This window comes from Archocentrus centrarchus, chromosome 2 (genome assembly GCF_007364275.1).
Source record: "Archocentrus centrarchus isolate MPI-CPG fArcCen1 chromosome 2, fArcCen1, whole genome shotgun sequence".
NCBI lineage: Eukaryota > Metazoa > Chordata > Actinopteri > Cichliformes > Cichlidae > Archocentrus > Archocentrus centrarchus.
Genome location: NC_044347.1, coordinates 18,006,733 through 18,026,975, shown reverse-complemented (window position 1 = coordinate 18,026,975; position 20,243 = coordinate 18,006,733). Strand labels below are relative to the sequence as shown.

Genomic DNA, 20,243 nt, shown 5'->3' with positions numbered 1-20,243 from the left:
TATTATTGCTATAGGTTATGCTGCATCTGTTTATTCTGCTTTGTCCAATTTGCTGCTGTAATAATGTGAATTTCCCAACTATGGGACTAATAAAGGCTGTCTTATAAGATATAAAGGATATTGCGTTTAAATGCACAATGATTAATGACTTTTCCAAGTTTATAAATGGGACGTGAACGCAAATATTAGCAGTCATTAACGCGCTGTGTTTGTGTTTGCCATGTGGTTTGTGGTGCATGTAATGGGCTTCTGGTAACACCGTACCGGCGGGCAGTTACTGGGAGTGACTGTCAAACCGGGTGCCCATAACAGTATGCAGGAATCCGCCCTTAACTAGCTCCCGTCGGCGTACGCTGGTGTGGTAAATGAGCGCGTCACTTTGCGCTCCTGGTATCCAATCAGCGCTGTCAATGCAAGTCGTTGACCGTGGCGATGTATGTGTTGTGTGCTGGCTGCTACGAGCGAGGCTAGACAGGCAGTATGGCGGAGGAGAGCAGTGTGTACGAGTTAGAGCAGCTAGAAAAACAACTGCAGACTTTGTTTAGCCACTACTCAAATGATGAACGCCGAGGCGACGGTGAACCGTTCTGCTCTGACTTTTGCAAGGTAATGGACCCGGAGCCGAAGTTACAGGCGCAGGCTTGCTGTCAAAGACAAGCATATATGTTAGCCGACTCCCCTCCCCCAGAACTACTAGTTACTCACGGCTAGCATTAGCGGCTAAGCTCGTTGTCATGTAGCTGACTAGCTGCAGTCGCTTTAAAAACAAGCCTGTTTGGCGTATTAAACAGTGTGTCAAGTAACCTAAGCTCGCATACACACGTTTTTAGCAAAACGCTGGAGCCACTTGAGCAGCGACATAGTGACAGTGCTTGTTTAATGCTCCAGCTTTCAGGCTAACTTGGCTAATGATCGCTTGAGCCAGCTAGCCCAGAATTTGCTTGCAAGTTAGCATAGATAGTACGCTGAGTGTTTACCAAAGTAGCTGCTGGCCAGGGGCGTTTGCACGATTACAGTAGGTCTTGGTAGTGATTACACTGAAGTTGCAGTACTATTGAGTCTCCTGTACAGTAAGGCGTTTGTTTTGTAGCTCACTTTTAATATGTCACAGTTATGGAAAACAGTTCATGGCATCACTAAATGGTTTTATAGCCCGCGGGTCTCACAGTAGTTGCATTTCACACCGAAACGCATTGAAATGGCAGTTATTGGGGCGCGTTGGGCAACTTTGCACTGTCAAAACAGCGAGATAGATTCATGTTTGTGCAGTTACAATCACTGGAAACAGCCAAGTGTACTGTTTCCTGTTGACAAATTTAAGTGATAAACACAGTTTCGGCACTCTTGGAGAGGAACTCATTAAGCGTTAGTGTTTTTCAATTAAACTTGATTTATTTGGAAGTCAATTATTGTGCTAGAGCTTGAGAGTTTTAACAAAACATAATAGAGAATAACTTAAGGAATAAGGAAACAAAGTGAAATATAATTACTGTACCAGATATTGTGGGGTAATATTGCAGGTGCCATACTCGAGTTTTGATGCCTTGCTAATATGCTTGGTTTTAGTTTAGGAGGGAACTAACAGCTGTAGTTGGACAAAGGCCTAAACTCAGCATTGGCTGAGGGTTAACACTTCATTGAATTCCACTGGGGATCTCCACCATTAGAGGGCAACATAAGGACATTGGGATTTCACAGATCAGCTGTAAACAGATTTTACTTAGTGATGGGCCCTGCAAGAGCACTGTAGTGAATCTTCTTGTTAACCTCCTATGATCCTGCATCCACATATGGGGGACATTACATTTTGTCTTAAGCCATGTTGACTTTATTGTCAACATTGCCCATTGTCCCCATCTGAGGACATTTTTTTTTTTAATTTACAAAAGTATGTAACAACCATGTAACAACATAACTTCCTGTTTGAAGTGGAAGCTTGGTTTATATACATATCAGGTCTGTCTAATCATAAATTATGGAGGAGAAATTAAAAATGCATTGCAAACAGGAGCTCAGGTCGCAGTAGGTTAAAATGATTAGAGTATCTGTCCAAAAAAAGCATCTGAAACCCGCAGATCTTAACTATAACGTCATATAAACAGATGCTTGTAATTGCAGTTACAAGCATCACTGGCGTGTTGCAGTCAGAACCTCTAAAACACTGACATTCTTTGCGAATTTACTTTTAGTTTTTGATGTGTTTTGTTTTTTGCCTTTGCAGCTGGTGGAGGAGTACGCCTCTCGCTGGCAGGTGCCCCTGCCTCAGCTCAGGATCCTTGAGATTGCTCTGTGCTATTTTGCTCGAGCCTCATCCTCCTTCGCTTCGAACTGTGATCACGTGCTCCGCACGCTCAGTAGCCTGGCTTTGTAAGTACGCAGACCTCCCAAAAGAGGTTGCTTTCAGTCTTTGTAGATCTAACTCACTGCCACAGATTTGCTGTGATTTGCAGTTGTTTCCAGACACAATTTTTCATATTCTTAAGTTGTCATGGAATTATTTATAAGTGCTGTTGTCGCTCCTACTTACACTACAAGTACAACACTTTTGTTTCCAAAACATCCCCATATTCTGCATAGCTTTGCTTTTAATATGGACATAGTCAGACAGACAGTGTTGGATGGCAAAGTTGAATTGTTTACTAATTACACAGCTGCTTTTAAATCTATTTGCAGAGGCTGCACCAGTTGAGTGATTTCTGTGAATTCCAAACAGTACTGAAATGCAAGACTGTAGCCATAGTGTGAGATTAAATATTCCTGCCCTTGGTAGTCGGCTAAACAAGTTATTATTGTACACCACCAGTTAAGTGTTACACAGTCATTTGACACGTGGAGGCAATTCTGTCTCTACGACAAGATGGAAAGTGAGACAGATGACCAATGAGGCTCTGAGAGACTCTTATCTAGAAATTTGTGGTTGAATCTCAGCTGTATCAGCTGAAACTGACATATACACACTTGATCTGAGCATTGTGTAACCACACTGTGCACAGATGTGTGGTTTGCTGGTGCACTGTTAGCCACACTTGGCAGACTAATCTGATTTTAAAAAATCACCATGTTTCACGTGGTTCAGAGAGTCGTATATTTTAGTGCATTTTAAAATATGATTTGATTATGTAAGAAAGTGATTAACGGTTTGAAATGGCTCCTAAATATGTTCACTTTTGATTGTTTCCTCTGTGTTCTTACACTTTTAGACCAGTCATTTTTTTCTTTCATTTGCTCTTTGCCAAAATTGTTAAGAAATAAGTTGCCAGGAACATTGCTAGACCAAATCAAACCAAACCTAGAATTTCAAACTTGATATAATTCTCCATACTTAATACTATTTTCAAGAGCATAGGAGAAAAAATATAGAGGCATAATTGTTTTTAAATAAAGTTTAGAACAGAACTGTTTTGTGCATGTATTCAGGTAGAGCCCCATCTCCTGTCCTTGAAGTGATCAAATATTTAAAGTGGACTGCTGCATTTCTGTCTGACTGCAGATGGACTTGTCCCAACTTCAACTCTTAGAGAAACATGACAATTTGTAGACACAAATAATTGTTATCCTGTTAAACTGACACTGTCTACTAATGTTACAAATGTACAGGCTGGATAATGTTTGTTTCAAAGCTCCAACATTAACATTACTGTTTTATTGTTAGCCATAGCTGCTTCCCTATAAAATAAAATGATATATAATGAGTTGGCTAATGTGAGTAACTGCTAATAGTTAAAGAGCTAATGTTAATGCATGCCCCGTCCTGATTAACATGTAGGATAACTGTTTAATACATCGGTGCTGTTGAAATGGGAGCTTTACTGACCTCCCAAAGTTCCACATATATACCAGGGTGTCAGTCTCTAAGATGCTTCACCAGGTTTGTTGCGCTGCTGTTTAAGTGTTCAGCTGCTAGTGGGGGGGGGGGGGGGGGGGGGGTGCGCCTGCTTGTCTACTACGGGGTAGGCAATACAATCTCAAATTATCACAGTATTTCACGAAAATTTGCAATATTTCTGACAATGTTGGGGGGACAAAAAGTCAAATATAGAAAAAATGTTTTATTAATGCTTGCAGGCAGTAGCATTTCATCACCCTAGAACAAGAAGTTTATTTTTGCCTGAATCATCATATTTTCAATATTTGGTTCAGTTTTTGTTTTTTGAAAAAAAAAAAAAAAAAATTGTTCAGGCCATTATTTTGGAAGGGTGACGATAGTGTAAGTAAATGAAGGGCATTTTCCATCCTCCTTTTCCAGTGAGCTGCTGTCAGTGCTGACACACTTCCTAATTTGAAGTGTGAGTCTGTTGCCACATGGTACCAGCAGTGCAATAGTAGTGACACAGCGGGAGTCAAATGTAAGCACAGAAGTATCCTAGATAGTGTTTTTCCTGGATATTTTAATTGTAGCCAGGTTGTACTCAATGGTGTGTTTTTAATAATGTATTTATTTTTGCTTCCAAGTGGCAAAACAGGTTTTTTCCACTTTATTGGGAACAGTGTTTTGCAGAGTACTGTGCTTTGTTGGAGGCTGTTGAAGTAGCTTCCTTTTTAGGTACTTAAATCATCATCGGAGGCTGATGTGACTCTTCCTGTCAGATGTGTCTGGGCTTGTTTAGTTATGTACACTAGGGAATGTAAAGTCACTATTTTTGCTATAGCAGGGATATTGTGATATGGCATTTTTGTATCACAAAAAAAATGTGTACTGGTATTATTGCAGACAGTATGATATTGCACAGCCCTACTGTCTGCAGCAGTGCTGTGTGTGACGGACATATCCTGGTCAAAAATGACTCCCAAGATTTCTCACAGTGTTACTGGAGGCCAAAGTAATGCCATCCAGGGTAAGGACCTGGCTCGACACCACGTTTCTAAGATTTGTGGGGCCGAGCACAAGAACTTCAGTGTTATCTGAAGTTACATTAGGGATGTACCCGTTTGATATTTCAATCGGATATATTCCAAAAAGCTAGACTGGTTATAGGTGAGAACAGGCTGATCTGTTCAGTTAATGGTTCTGTGTTTACTACACCACACATCAGCAGCAGTGCACCAGTTGCTAGTGTGCGAGCTAATGAGCCATGGATGACGCTAACACCAAATGGTCAGCAGTTTGGACACATGGGGTATTTCACAGCTGCGATAGCGTTCTCTGTATGTTTGCAGTTTTTGGATGTGCTGCAAAGTGGTGAAGTGGGTTGACACAACCCAAAAGGTCTTAAAATGATTCTTTCCCCGTCGGTTCAGTCTAACACTTACTGGGAAGCTGTTATCACACTTACAGTACCATAACATTGTGAGAATAAAGACTTATTACAGATGTTGTTGAAAGTTATAAAGTGCGGCCAGACAGTGATCTCAAATTTCTAAAAGTACTTTAATGTTTGCATAACAACTTCTTGATTTCCTTGGGAAAGCTAAAAGTTGTCTGTCTTGATTCTTCCTTAGAGTTGTGCATCACCTTCAGAAGCTGGTCTTGTGTAATAGATTCCTGAAAAATGTACACACAAAATTTGACATATCACACACCATCAGGAAAAAAACATTGATTTAAAAGAGAGTAACACTTTCTTATTAAGCACCTACGTATATGAAATTAAATACAGGAAAATCCCTTATAGTCACTTCTAGTGTAGATAACTGCAACATCTTAATTCTGGGCCTTTGGTTGCAACTTCTGTGGAATTGAAGGGAAATTGTTTTCATTGGCTCATGAAGCAAATTTGCAAGGCAAGAAAACCTTTGCCATGCTGCCAGTCACTGACCTAAATTCGTCCATCAGCCTTCCATATATCATCACAGTTTGTCTTTAGAGCCACACAGATAATGAGCTTTCTGTGAATATACAGATTTAAGTTTTCATGTAGCTTGGAGATGAGCATTTATTCCTTTGATCTTTTCACAGGAGTGTTTTTGAGTTACTGCTTTTCTTTGACCAGAAGGACTTCTATCAGGAGCCCCTGAAACACTTTACTGATACATTCCAGGTGAGAATAAAGTGTTTCCCTGCAGAATAATCAACAGATATTTGTAAAATTTGATTCCGCTCTATACCGCTCATCACCTCAAATGTTATTGTCAGGCCGCTTCATCACTTGTGTTTGACCTTTTAGCCTAAGGCAGGGGTTGGCAACCCGCGGCTCATCCAGGCTTAATCTGCGGCTCGCGGAAGTAAATTATAAGTATCCAATTGAAGTGCATTTTATTTTTGTCAGTTCGGTTTTTGTTGTAGTTTTAAATTGGAACATTATTGTGATCTTGAAATATTAAAATAAAATAATTTTATCTATTTATTTATTTTCGTTTCTCAATATATGCGTCACTCGCGGTAGCTGCTACCGGCTTCCGGTAGTATTTGCAGCTCTCAATGTTTTGTTTTCTGTGGAAACTGGATTCAAATGGCTCTTTCCGGATTACAGGTTGCCGACTCTGGTCTAAGGTTATTTTCAGATTCTTAAGATAACTGGGTTTTTTGTTTTTTGTGCTCACCTAAAATTTGAGTTTGTGTGCACCTACAAGTAGGTTTTGCAGCATCACCAGGTACTCTGAAACACAATCCTGGTCCAAAAGGTAACGTGTGGTGTAGTTACACAAAAAATATAACTTTAGGGGATTCTGGAGACCAGTTGGATGCAGTAAGTACATGTTTGAAATCAAATTATAATAGCATATTTATAGGTTGTGGGTTTTCCAATTTAGGAAGAGGTGTAGCTTTCTGATCAGGGGATTAAATGGGAAAAATCACATCAGACAAAGCATTAATATTATAACTATGCACATCTGAACATGCTGTGTGATATCTTTCGTGTACTCTGATACAATGGGACATTAAGATGCTGGTTTTTGTTTTCTCTGCCAGGAATGTTATTTGGCTCTTGCAACGCATCAGAATGTTCACTTACTTCAGGTGGAGCGTTTGGTTCAAAGTGGTGGGCCTTGGGCCAACCCGGCCTTACAAGCAATCCTCAGCGAGTCCAGTTTACCTCAGAATGAAGGTCAGTGGTGTAATTAGTGCTTATACTAGTGCTTATACTGGTGTAACTCCAACATGCTAGCTACCATGACATTACCATCAGCTGTCTTTTACGGTTTAGTGTATCAGTTTCACCTTGTCTCAGTTAAAAAAAAAAAAAAATCTACATCTTATTCCAGTTGGTCACTTGGAAAGTCATGGAGATTAAAATAACACTTCATAGTACCAGAAAGTTTTTTTTTTTTTTTTAATATATAAAAAAAATAAAATTTTCATATTCTGTCAGAAATAATCAGTTTTAGTTGCTGAATGGAGCCAAATTAGGTTCCTGCTCCTCCAGTGCCCTTTATAAATTTTTAATACCATCTAGAGGTTATCTTACATAAAACTGAGTAATCATGGGTTGTTCTGGTACAAACTTAAACTATCTCTCTGTTCTAACTTCCTTCAGTGGATGGATACATCAGCTCTGAGCTGCCAGTGTTCTTTGAGCTTCGCGTGCGGTACCTTTTATCCTATGAGCGCATTAATGAGGCTGCAGCCCTGGCTAAGTGTTGTTCTCGGCATCCCGACACAGGACAACACTTGTTCTTCCTCCAGGTCTACCTCACGTGGCTTTACAAAACTTCACAGCATGACTGTCTACATAAAGAGGTGGGTAAAATGCAATAAAACCTTGATATTTGACTCAAGTACTTGCTGTCCTTCAGTGTATACTCACCCACTTGTAGGTTGTGGGGCTCCATGTCTTACATACAACTATACGAAGACTTTATGTTCTTGAACTAGAATTGATTGCCTGATGTCTTTTAGGTGACAGATCTAAATGGCAAAAATGCAGTGCACCTCATCTGTAACCTGGAGTTTGAGGAAAAGGATGAGTTGCTCTTAGCTCTCAGCACAGCCTTCCTGACACAGCAGCTCTGGAGGGGAGACATGTACTGTTTGTGGTAAGTAAACTTAAAACAAATTATAATAAGTTATATATGTGATGCTAAGTGAGGCCTGTTCTACACATATCACAGCAGGAAAGTTATTTTTAATGCAGTGTTTACCTGGGATCAACATGCAGAGTTACAGTTGGATATTGAGTTGATATCAAACTTCAGTATATATGTTGACCTTTCTTACTCTCCCTGAACTACTATTTCTAAATTATTTTACTCAATCCCCCCCCCCCCTTTTTTCTTTTTGTTTATCTATGCTGCTGTCAGTTTATTCAGCCATATATGATTTTTATGTGCTCTTTGGTTTGTCTATATTTTGTACACTGTTGCTGGTATTGCACGTTATGTTTCTGTCTTACCTACTTTGCAAAAAAGTTCAATAAATATATATTTGAAAAAAAAATGCAGTGTTTACAGCCCTTCAGTTGAGCATCAAGAACAGATTTTACTTCTTTTTTCCCCCCTTCTTTGCAGCGATCTTGTCTTCTTATGGACTAAACTTCATACTCGGTTGAACACATCCAAGCAAGCTCTTTTAGAGGAGACTCGCCAGTTGATGCTGTCTGCCACTAATGTCAACTCAATCTTTCCATTCATCAGAGCCATACTTCAAGAAGTGAGGCCATTTAATAAGCGGTCAGGATTTCTATACATGTATGCATAAAATTAATATTTAACGCCATTGTTGTTGTCTCATTAGGTCGGAGAAGATGGTATCCAATTTTGCGTGGAGCTCTGTGCTAATGCACTGAAGTCTTGTCTTCCCTGTGATGTCCTCACAAAATCTCTTATCTACAAAACCATTGCTGGCCTGCTACACAATGATCTGGAGGTATGCCGGGCATGTGCTCTTCTCGTCTTCTTCCTGGAGCGCACTGTTGAATCCTACAAGATGGTCTACCTCCTTTACATGCATCCTGATCAGGAGTACCACGCAGAGAACAGCTCTATTGGAAATAATGTTCGCTTTGAAATGCTGCAGGTAGAGCATCTTTTCTAAACTAACTTCATAGAAGCACAGACATTTTACTTGCAGAATAGATATATTACTGTATATTATAAACTCTCTGGGAAAACTATACTGTCTTTTCTTCTTGCTGCATAGATGTTTGTCATGAGAGGTAGCTATAGCAAGAAATCCTTGTGTCACTGCAGTAGTTCAATGGCTTTTAAATAGTTAAGTAGTTAATATATGGCTACACAGCTCTAAATCACAATTTCAGATGTGGTAATTAGAAAAGTGTGCACGTATATTTAGATAATGCTAAAAGACTTCATACTTCTTTTCTCAGGTTTTGAAGAAGGATCTATACTTTGATCCTGAGTTTTGGAACCTCATTGCTTTGCGGACCAACTGTTTGAAGCTGATGAATGAGAAAGGGGTTAGTGCTGCCCTTGAAGAAATCATGGAAGACAAATGGATTTCAAACTACTGCACCAAAGACTCTGCATTTCGATCAAGCACGTCAGCATGTCAGAAAGGAAGTAAAAGTGCACTTCAGGCAGCAGCTAAGAAGCGGCATCACAAAGAGGATCCCAACAGACTATCCAAAAGACTAAGGATAGGTCCAGGAAAAACACCAGGAAATGTTGATCACAGTGCAAAGAAGAAGGGCAGCCAAGGGTCAAGACCTCCCGAACCTTTGAGGCGCTCATTTTGGCAGCTAGACAGAATACGGGACAATGTGGCTCAAGGATATGAGCAACATAGACGCATTACACGGTTATCAGAAAGGAATCTCCCAAAACGGAGAATTAGAAAACCAAAGTGGCTCCTAGAAGACTCAGGAACTCTCGAAGAGAACGTTCCCCTGAAGGTCAAAAGGCATGGGTTCAAGCATGAAAAGCACCATCAGTCATCTCTCAGATCCGAAACTGGTCATATCAAGAACAACACCAAACACAAATCTTCAGTGAACTCTCATTCAAATGCAAGTGAAGACATTAAGTATCAGAAAGGGTTTTCTTTGGACTGTCTTAAGCCAGATCCTCCTCCACAAGTAATTCTGGAGCTGTCCTTACCAGACAATGAACTTATGGGTACATTTAATGAAGATGTTTGCAACAGACAGAGAGGGTTCCCTCAAGTGCTTCTTTACAAATCTACTGTGAAGCTTCCTGCCACATTACAACCCGTCAAGACTGTGCATCGCAACGAGGTGATTCTCAGAGCACGAGATACATCTGTGTTTGTCCAGCAGTTACATTGTTATGCTAGGCGGCAAAAAGGAAAAGGTAACGGGCTGAATATTCACAGCTCAGTGTCCACAATCACGCGGTCTTCTGTTCAAGGTAGTCCTCCAAAAGATCCGCCAAAAGAGCTTTGTGGAAAACCTGCCGCTGAGACGAAAGCTGGAATCGCCTCTCGGGCAACAGAAGCAGGTAAAGATAGAGGATCCCGAGTTATAGACGCTCAGACTGTCTCAGGAAAGACATCTTCAGTAAGAGAGCTCTCTGAAAAGTGTGCTATTGAGATGAAAGCCAGTCTTGCTCCATCGAAGGTGGCAGCAGGAAAAGTGGCAAAATCCCCAGTTTTACATAAGATGCCTCAAGCTGAAAAAACAGGAAAACACTCGGAAAGCACTTTAGCAAGAAAGCTCCCTGAAAAATCAGCTTCTGAAATGGAAGATACCGCAGTGTCTTCAGCAGCAACACAAGTTCCAAGTTTAGATGAAATCCCTCAAGTTTCCACCATTGCTTCAACAGTAGAGGCATGTGAAGAGCCCACTGTTGAAATGAAAGTTACTATTGCCTCAAAATCCACAGTTTTAGGCAAACCTCCAACGGCAAAAGATTTCTCAAAAGCTGAGGTATCTCAGAGTTCCACATCAGACAAAAATCAGAAGAAAGTTACTGACAAAATCCACCAAGTTTCCAATAAAGCAATTGTTTCTAAGTCTAGAACTGCTGGTCGTGTGCAGTCACAGTGCCAAGATGGAGAACAAGAATTTAACTCAGTTTCTTCCCAGTCCGAAAGTGGCATAAATTCTGAGGAAGTCAGAAACGATGTTTGTGGGATGGATGTCACAATGGGTCCACATAAAGGCTCGAGAGGACATGTGCCTTGTAAAAATGAATCAAGTCCTGGAAGAAATAAAGCCAGTCTAAGTAAGTTATCGAAAACAGAGACTACCTATACACATACAGACCAGGACAGTATAAGTGACATATCTTCCCTGACGCTAGTAACAGAAATGGTGACTGATCTTCCCCCTGGGCACCTTGCTCGAGACCTGAAGATTGACAAAGAGCGAACTCCAACCAATAGTGCCTCCAAAGATTTGAGAGTTGGAAATAAACCTAGAAATCCTCAAAAAATGCAGACTACCTCCAGCTGCTCTTTACAACAACAGGAGGCCTCAGTAGTTGATGGAACTGCTCAAACTCAGGATGACAGTTTAGATACCTGTGAGAACAGTGAGTTTATGGAAACACCACTAGAATCAGAGGAATCCAAGTTGGAGTACTGTTGTACCTTCTGCAAAAAGGACTTCATAGGACCTCGTGTTGTAGAACATGCAATGTTCCATTATCGTAAAGATGAGTGCATGTTCTGTGGGACAGTGTTCACAGATGACCTCCTGGCCATGATGCACCTCTCTGATCATATAGAAAAGCTAAAGAGGATCAAAGCCCAAGAAAATGGGGTTCCTGACACCAAAGATGTCTCCATGCCTAAAACCAAAGCAAACACATCTTCTGGGTGTCAGAGTAAGGGGAGACCAAGGAAATCCGCTGCCTGTCCTAAGTCAGTAAGCCCACCACTCGAATGCAGAAAATTAAGATCTACTAACAGGTCAGCAGATGGTTCATCTTCACAAGAAAAACAAAACATGTCTAAGCACCTTATTAGTAAAACTCTTGTTCATAAAGTGAATGGGCATATTGACAAAAAGAAGAAATTTAACAGATTGAAAAGTTATGTGGAAGAAAAGTCTTTACTTGTACAAGATGTAGACTTAGGATCTTCCTCAACATCAGTTCAGGCAGACAAAAAGTTAGCCTGTTCCACAGAAGATAAAATAAAGGTGAAAGAATCTCTGCAGGGATTGAAGAAAGCTACAAAACAAAATGGGAAAGGTGTTGCAGAAAACGATATTGAGCCACATGAGAGAGTTAGCTGTCCTGCAGATGGATGCTCTTTTTTTACTGACCTTTCAAAGAACCGTGTTGCGCTTCTGTACCATGCACTCGATGATCACCATGGTGAGCTCAAACCTTTAGAGCTGGCGTTCCATGTCGGAAACAATAAATGTAGTATTTGCATGAGGGTTTTATGGAGTTTCGAACATTTTCGACACCACGTTGAAAGACACAGACAGAGTCCAAGGCATCCTTGCCTTCATCAGGGTTGTACTGCCAGGTTCAAAACCGGAATGGAAATGAGACGCCATGCCAGGAAGCACAGTCCGCTGCAGGCAGTGTGCTGCCTCCCTGGATGTTCTCAACTATTTATTTGTCTTTGGGCACTGAACCTTCATGAAAGAGAACACTATGGTTTCAAATCTACTAAACCAGAGAAAGACACAAATGCACAAGGAGGCGACAAACATAGTGACCTGCCAGTTGGGAAGAAGCAGCAGAGTTCAGGAGAGACTGCTCCAAAGTTACGAGAACATGCAAGTCAAGAGTTGCTGACAAAAAAACAGGATAAAGCTGCTCCTCTCTCCACAGGCAGCTCATCTTTGATAAAACAGAAGTTGATAAAGGAAATCGAGGACAAGGATTCAAATGTATTGAAGAATCTTTCTAACAAGGACACCTCTCCACAGCCTACTGATTCGAACCTTAGATTAAAGCATACTTTAAGAAAAGGGCATGGAACAAGTACAACCTTGACAGCTCCCAAAATTCACAAAGTTATCTCATCATCGTTGTCAAAACACAGCAGCAAAGTAAGGCATAACCTGAAGAAGAAAAAGCAAGTCAAAGTAAACACAAAAGGTCCTAAAAGAAGAGGCCGGCCACCTAAGTTAACCTATGCAGTGGATGATGAAAACACTGATGCTGGTCAAAACAGTGAAATGGTGAAAGGAAAAACTGCTCTGCACAAGAGCCAGAAGAGCACCGCCCAGCTTCATTTTCCTGAGAGAGCTGTCAATGCAATGGAGAGTAACAAGTTAAGTAAAGAGAAACATCAGCAGGCCCAAGATGGAGGTGAAACTGGAGCGATGTCAACCAGTAAATCAAAGTCAAAGAAATCAGTAGGCAAAGAGATTAGAAGGAATCACGTCAAACTAAAGCCTTCATCATTTAACAGTTCAAAACAATCAGGCATTACCATCTCTGGAATTAAAAGACGAAAGTCATTAAGTAGATGGGTTAAAATTAAAAATCATTCTGCACCTCCAGACCTAAAGAAGTCAAAGATTGCAAACAGTAAAGATGACGAGACTTTCAAGAAAAACCTACAACCTGCCATCCCGTCAGCCTTAAAAACCCATGCCACATCCAAATCTGCTGTCCCAGACGTTGAGGCCAGAGGAGCAGCAGTGAAAGGTTTTGCTGATGAGGGAAAAACAAAGGTGGAAAACAAAGACTTGACTCAAAAGCACTCTGGTGACTCAGTTCTTTCTGTCCCAGCTGCCAGCTTAAATGTATCACCCACCACAGAGAAGGCACAGAAGTTAAAAACAGAGGAAAAGTCAAAGAAATCACTTGTCAAAAAAGAAGACAAGAACAGTCGAACTGCTTCCTCAGACTCCAGCAAGGCAAAAAAGCATGAGATTGCAAATGGTAAAGTCGGCAAAAAGACTGTCAAGAAGAATTGCCCTAATCGAAACGGAGCCATCCCATCAGCCTCAACACAACCTGCTAAGTCCAAATCTGATGGCCCACAAGTTGAGGCCAAAGCAGCAGCAGTAGAAAGTTCTGTTGATGAGGGGAAAGCAAAGGTGGACCGCACAGACTCAACACAAAATGGCTCTGGTGACTCTGTGCCATCTAGCAGTTTAGATGTTCAACCCACAGCGCAGAGAGTACAGAAATTGAAAAGGGAGGAAAGGTCCAAGAAATCACTAGCAACAAAAGAAGGGAAGACTACTCAGACAGCTTCTCCGCACTCAGGCAAGGCAAATAAGAAGCACAAAAATATTAATAAAAAGGGGGACAGAAAGTCTCTCAAGGCAGATCACAGCAAACCATCTGCAGTGAAAAAGACGGCGAAGTCAAAATGTATTCAGCAAAATGATGGAACAGCAGAGCTGAGTGCTCTTGATGAGGAGGGAAAAGGAAAGGAAGAAAACTCGGGTGCATCAAAAGACAGCTCATTTTCCTCCATACCTGCTGCTACTTCTGACATCTTAAATGAAAAGACTTGTCTGCCCTCTGCACCTGAAGGGAGCTTGCAGAAGGTAACGAATAAGGAGAAATCCCTGAAAAAGAAAAACCCAGCCTCTAGCAAAGCAGATAAGAAGCGGAAGAGTGTTCAGAAGGATGACACAAAGACTGTCAAGAAACAACGCAAAGAGAGTGCAGTTCGATCAGCATCTAAGAAGCCCGAAAATTCGAAAGCTGAAGTGTCCCCGCTCACTGAGGCCAAAGCAGGGACAGAAGGGACCCCAGAGGGGACAGAAACCCCACAGTCTACAAACAGTGGCCCTGGATACTCTGTAATAACAAACGGACAAGCATCAGGTAAAGGTGAAGATGTGAAGTCCTCAGTGTTCAAGGAGACTCTCGCAGAGTACAGCAAGAAGCCGTACATGCGTCTGCCGCCTACAGCATACCTGGATGAGAAGTATATCACTATGCCAAAACGAAGGAAGGATGTGTCGCCTGTCCCGCCCTATCAGATGAGCAGCCCTTTCACGCAGGTCTGTTTGATGTCAGCTGTGCAGAGACAACGATGTGCCAGCTGTTTCGCCACTTTCAACAGTGTCGAGGAACTGCAGTCTCATCGCCAGCTGCAGAAGTGCTCGGACCTCTTTGGATTTGACTCGGATGATGAGGGTGAGTAGGCCGTCTTGATTACTGGTAGTTCTACGAGGCTGACTCCAAAAGCTAGGCAAATGTACGAGAAAAAAAATAGCTAAGGAGGAACATGTTTTTGTTGTACCGGTTTGTAAACGGCCTGTGCAGACTCTACTCACAGTCAGCTGCAACACTAAGATCAGTGTCTTAGACTAGGATGGAAGAAAATCAATGAAAATGAGCTTGTAGTTTGTCTTCCTTAATTATATGGTTGAAGACAAAGAGGTGCTGTTGGTGTTCTAATTATGTTTCTTAGGATTTCAAATGTGAACTTCTTTCTAACTTAACTCTGGAAAGTAGAGAGACGTAGTTCTGTGATTTAAAAGAAAAAGAAAACACTATTCCTGTGTTTCTCTTAATTAAGCAGTTTTCTGTCTTGTAGTACTTTTTTCCCCATAAAATTTCCTGATTTTCTTGTGACGTTGGCAGGTTTCTTTCTTTAAAGAAAACAAATTTACAGCACTATAGTCCCATGAGAAAGTCCACGTTTATAAACTGGAAGAAAAAAATAATGTGTTGGTATATATAGCTAATTTTCCCCTTCATTACATATTACAAGTGAGTGATTTTTTTCTTTTTTTTTCTTTTGAACTTTGGGTTTAAAATATTTGCATTATTGAGGATGGCTAGATGTAAGGGGACACATCACAATTCAATACAAGGCTTGCTTGAATTCACATTTTTTTTGGCTTTAACTGAGCTAACTGGGCCATTCATAAAAACAAACAAAAAAAAACATGCTGCTGTATGTAGCTGTTGTAAATTTTTGTTTGTTTTCATCCTTAAGGTATCGTGTTTGAGGCGAAATGAACTGAGATCTGTGATACGTAACCTGTGGATCTGCATGGAGCACGAGGATCGATTGTACCTCAACAGATCGGTGCACTCTGGATGACTTTTGTGTTACTCTGTGCAAAGACTCATGCATCCGGAGACGCGCAACGAGAACTGAAAGGCTTACCGGATTTCTGCTGCTGCTGTGTGTGTGTGTCTGAAGAGCAAGGCCCGGGAGCAGCCAGAACACGTGACCTAAGAGCCAATCAGTAAAAACAGCTGCTGAACTGAATCCGCAGTCAGTTTGTTAGGAGGACAGCTACTGAAGTGCCTGCTCTGGAATCGCCATGCTGTTTTCCAGCTCTTTTACCTGATATGGAAGTTGAGCTTTGTGGGTTAAAGATTGGACTGTTGAAAGCTGTGAAAAAAACAAAACTGACAAGGCTGTTGCTGTAATAAGGATACATATTTTTCACAGTAAGCCATAAAATATTCTTTGCTTTTTGCACTCTTCTCATAAAATTTTCTCAGTTAATTTGTTCCACCTTTAACTAAAGCGGTGGGGATATACAGTGAAAGAATCCTGCAAGTTCATGCTGTTTTAACATGTTCACTTAGACCAAGTCTAAACTCTAAAGTTGTAAGATTGCTGTATCAGAGTTTTCTTTGAAAAGTTTTTAATGAATATTTCTTGTTTAAATGCTAATTGTATTTCTAATTAAAACAAAAAAAAAACTTACCTATGTGGTTTATTAGGTCTAAGCTGCTTGTCCATACCACAATTAACCAGTAGGGGTCACTGTTCACCAATTTCTGAATCATGTTAACTTTTTTTTGTTTGTTTGGCCATGAATTCAGTATTCTTTGCTGTTTTTGCAGCATAAAAAGCTGCTCCACTCTTCTTTACCACTGTATGGAATAAAGAATTGGATTCATTTTTAATTACATCTGGAAAACTGAACTGAGCAATAACTGCAAAACGTGCCAGTGTCCCATTAATTTATTGCTGAATTCAATTATTTATTGTTTCTTTAATTCCCAAGAGTGGACTAGCTTACCCTCTGGTTTATAGTATATTTTATCATTTAATCAGATTTTTTTTTTTAAAACCATAGAGACATTTTTGATTTCTTTATTGGGAAGAATCCTCTCCTTCAGAGAGAAGCAAAAGTGGCAGGCATAAACTAACAGTTTTAAATGTTACTGGGAGGCCAAACCAGTCTTTCATGAGCAGCAGCAGGTTATATTTATTTATGTTTTATTTTCTATCTTTTGTAAATATTTGAAGAGTTTCAGTGGCTAATTATATAAAGGGATGTTGGAGCTGGGTTTATATTTTGTTCTTGAAGAAAAACAATAAAACTTATTTCAAATGGCGTTGATTCTGCTGGACTTGAGATGGTATCTGATACCAGAGACACACGAGACATGTCCTTATATCAGAGGAAAGAGCGGCTTACGCCAAAAGTAGGAAATAAAATACTGCGCTGGATAAAGATATACTGGAGTGCTGGATATCTACAGAGGAAAAGAAGACATTATGTCCTGAGTAAACGTCTCCTTTGCCAGACTTTGCATGTTCTTTTGCCAGTTTTAATATTAAAGTTTAAAAGTAAGCTTGTGAAACTATTTGAAAGGTCAAAGTTTTTCAGGAGAATGGCATGTAGCATTACTATGAAATGCTCCAGTTTTAGACCGTCATTGTCAGGACCCCCTGAGCAGATGTGAGCTGGATATGGAAATTAAATGCTATACATTTCAACCTATATTTGGGGTCATATTTAGCCAATGACTGAAACTTATAAGTTAAAGATACACTCACTGGCCAGTTTATTAGGTACACCCTGTTAGTACTGGGTTGGACGTCTGCCTTCAGAGCGGTCTCGGCAAAGATTCAACAAGGTGCTGGAAACATTCCTCAGAGATTTTGGTCCATGTTGACATCTTGGTGTCACACAGGTGCTGCAGAGTTGTCTCCTGCACATCCATTTTTTTTGCATTTTTGGCCACAGCAGCTTTTATCATCAGTGGAGAGAGACAGGAAATGGGGCAAAGATAAAGGGGAAGACATGCAGGCAAATTGGCGACGGGCCGGGACGCAAACCCGCACCACAACGTGGTATATGTATGTGGTTGCCCGCTTTACCACTAAACCACCCAGGTACCCTCTTGCACATCCATAATATGAATCTCCCACTATATCCCAAAGGTGCTCTACTGGTAACTGGCGGCGATACAGTGAACTCACTGTCATGTTCAAGAAACTAGTTTTAGATTATTTGCTTAGCTTTTTGACATAGTTGCTAAACTGTGGTCGCAAAGGGGTGAATGTGGTCAGCAGAGCAGCAGTACTCGGGTAAGCTGTGGCATTTAAATGATCCTCAGTTGGCATTAAGGGGTCCGAAGTGTGCAAAGAAAAAATCCCCCACAGCATTACACCACCAACACCAACAACACATGTTTTCATGTGATTATTTGAGTTTCTGTCTTATCAGCTTGGAGCAGTCTGGCCATTCTCCTCTGACCTCTGGGATCAGTAAGGCATTTTTGCCCTGAGAACTGCTGCTCACTGGATGTTTTCTCTTTTTCAGACATTTCTCTGTAAACCCTAGAGCTGGTTGCATGGGGAAATCCCAGTAGATTAGCAGTTCCTAAAACATACCTGCCTGTCTGGCAGCCTACCACATTCAGAGTAATTTAAATCAACTTTCCCCCTCCTATTCTGATGCTTGTTTTAAATTTCACCAAGTTGTTTTGACCATGTCTGCATGCCTAAATGCACTGAGTTGCTGCCATGTGACTGGCTGATTAGATATCTGCGTTAAGTAGTTGAACAGCTGTACCTAATAAAGTGGCCATTAGAAAATAATTTGATGGTAATCACATATAAATTGGAGGAAATATTAAAGAATGAATGATTTTTAATATGCAGCCTTATTTTTGTGATTTGATTCAAATGCGGTTTCATGGACAGGTGTGGGCTCTTCCTTATTTCTTTCAATTAAGCAGGTCAAAGGTCTGAGGAGGACTCCAACTTTGGCATCTGGAGTCAAAAGTGCTCTCAATACAAAGCCAAAAATCTATCAGAAAGATCTTGGCAACATAAAGTGAGTGAGGAACATTCTCCAGGAGGTCAGCCCAGCTATGAAGAGAAGCATTAATAAGAGGCAAAGCACTCATAAACTTTGATAATAGGTGGCCAAAAAATGAATTCTTGGTCATGCCAGATGGACTTTGGTGATATCCAGGGTTTTCAGATTTCAAAATTTAGCAAATGTTTGTGGTTCGGTAGGTGAGGCTTTCTGTATTTGATGGTAGTAACTGCTGTTACACTACCAATCACTGCAATCAGACAATGATATAGACAGATAGAGAAATCGGACATACAAGTCCTGAGGCAGCTTAAGAGGCCGACGGTCACGAAGGCCAGACAGAAAGCCGATCTCTTTGTTTTCCATGAGTTAATACTGTTTGTTGTCTTTAACCCAGACAGAGCGAGAGTGAGAAGGCTGAAGAGGAGGGAGAAAAAGAAATAGGAGACCACATGAAGAGTCAAATTCCCCCCACAGGTGTGTCTGTGTGACTGAGAGATGGACTGTCATTAGAAACACGAGCAAAGTAATGTGCATTTCTCATGCCATAGGCTTCTTAAGGGACCAGTAACACCCTTCCAACTCATTTTTTGAGTTAGTATTGTATCTATGTATTATATTTATGTATATTTAGATGCACAGGAGTCTACATTGTACAATAAAACACATATTACACCTACTGTATTTTTTAGACTTTAAAAAAAATGAAGACAAAATTTGTTTTAATTTAAAAGCAAACAAAAAAAAAACAAAATTAGCACATCAGCGACACATATATTAGGCAGACAAGGGTTTTAATTGCTACTTCAAAACTAATTTAAATATTAAAGAATGGTAAAAGAATTTGAGTTGTTCTCTACATCCATATAGCGCAATAAAACTACAATCATTACCACAATGCAATAAATATTGGTTTGAAAAGGCTTTCTGCGTTTTAAAATAACCTATTAGAAATAATATTTTGCAGGGTAGAAAAATGCAAGTAAAAAGACATGTACATAGTTTTGGTCTAAAACAATATTTAGTTATGAGTGACTTAAATACAGCATCTCACAAATACTTAATCTTCAAAATCACTGTTTTAAATATGAAAAAAAAAAAAAATTAAATATATACAAAATAATATTACTTGGAGCATGTAAAGTTAAATTAGCAGAAGACCCAGAACTGTACCCAAATGTTAATGATGACTGGATTCAACCATGCATGAGGGAAGTCTTCAAAGAGCAGCGCTGCAGTAGAGGCAAGTATTAACTGGAAAATAAGTTGGGAGTGTTTCAGTAAGCATTTCATTTAATGGGGTATGGTATTTTACCTGTACTGAAACTGCACCAAACCTTTCTTGTATCAAATATGGTTTTTAATCATCAGTCAAATTAAAAACCAAGGTAAAGTACAAGGTCCCAAGCACCGTGCAATAACATCCCAAGTATCTCCCTCAGCCCCTCAAGTATCTCGTCTCTCGGGGATGCCAGAGTGTGAAGTTGGCTGAAG

The 20,243-nt window shown here is 40.4% G+C and overlaps 1 protein-coding gene across 1 annotated transcript; it reads left to right on the top strand.

The window, feature by feature from the left end:
• The first annotated feature begins 433 nt into the window (after window positions 1-433).
• LOC115793782 (uncharacterized) lies at window positions 434-17,000 on the top strand. Its single transcript, XM_030748893.1, has 10 exons — window positions 434-606; window positions 2,222-2,367; window positions 5,897-5,978; window positions 6,851-6,986; window positions 7,416-7,618; window positions 7,778-7,914; window positions 8,386-8,527; window positions 8,612-8,893; window positions 9,204-14,862; window positions 15,671-17,000. Exons 1-10 carry the CDS (start codon window positions 481-483, stop codon window positions 15,691-15,693), a joined length of 6,936 nt encoding a protein of 2,311 aa, XP_030604753.1. The 5' UTR covers window positions 434-480; the 3' UTR covers window positions 15,694-17,000.
• The last annotated feature ends 3,243 nt before the right edge of the window (window positions 17,001-20,243 follow it).

Excerpts from the sequence above, each read along its gene's own strand:
- LOC115793782 (XM_030748893.1), top strand. The coding sequence starts at position 481 with ATGGCGGAGGAGAGCAGTGTGTACGAGTTAGAGCAGCTAGAAAAACAA. Across the intron at positions 607-2,221 it reads TCTGCTCTGACTTTTGCAAG|CTGGTGGAGGAGTACGCCTC; the intron begins GTAATGGACCCG and ends TTGCCTTTGCAG. Across the intron at positions 7,915-8,385 it reads GGAGACATGTACTGTTTGTG|CGATCTTGTCTTCTTATGGA; the intron begins GTAAGTAAACTT and ends CCTTCTTTGCAG.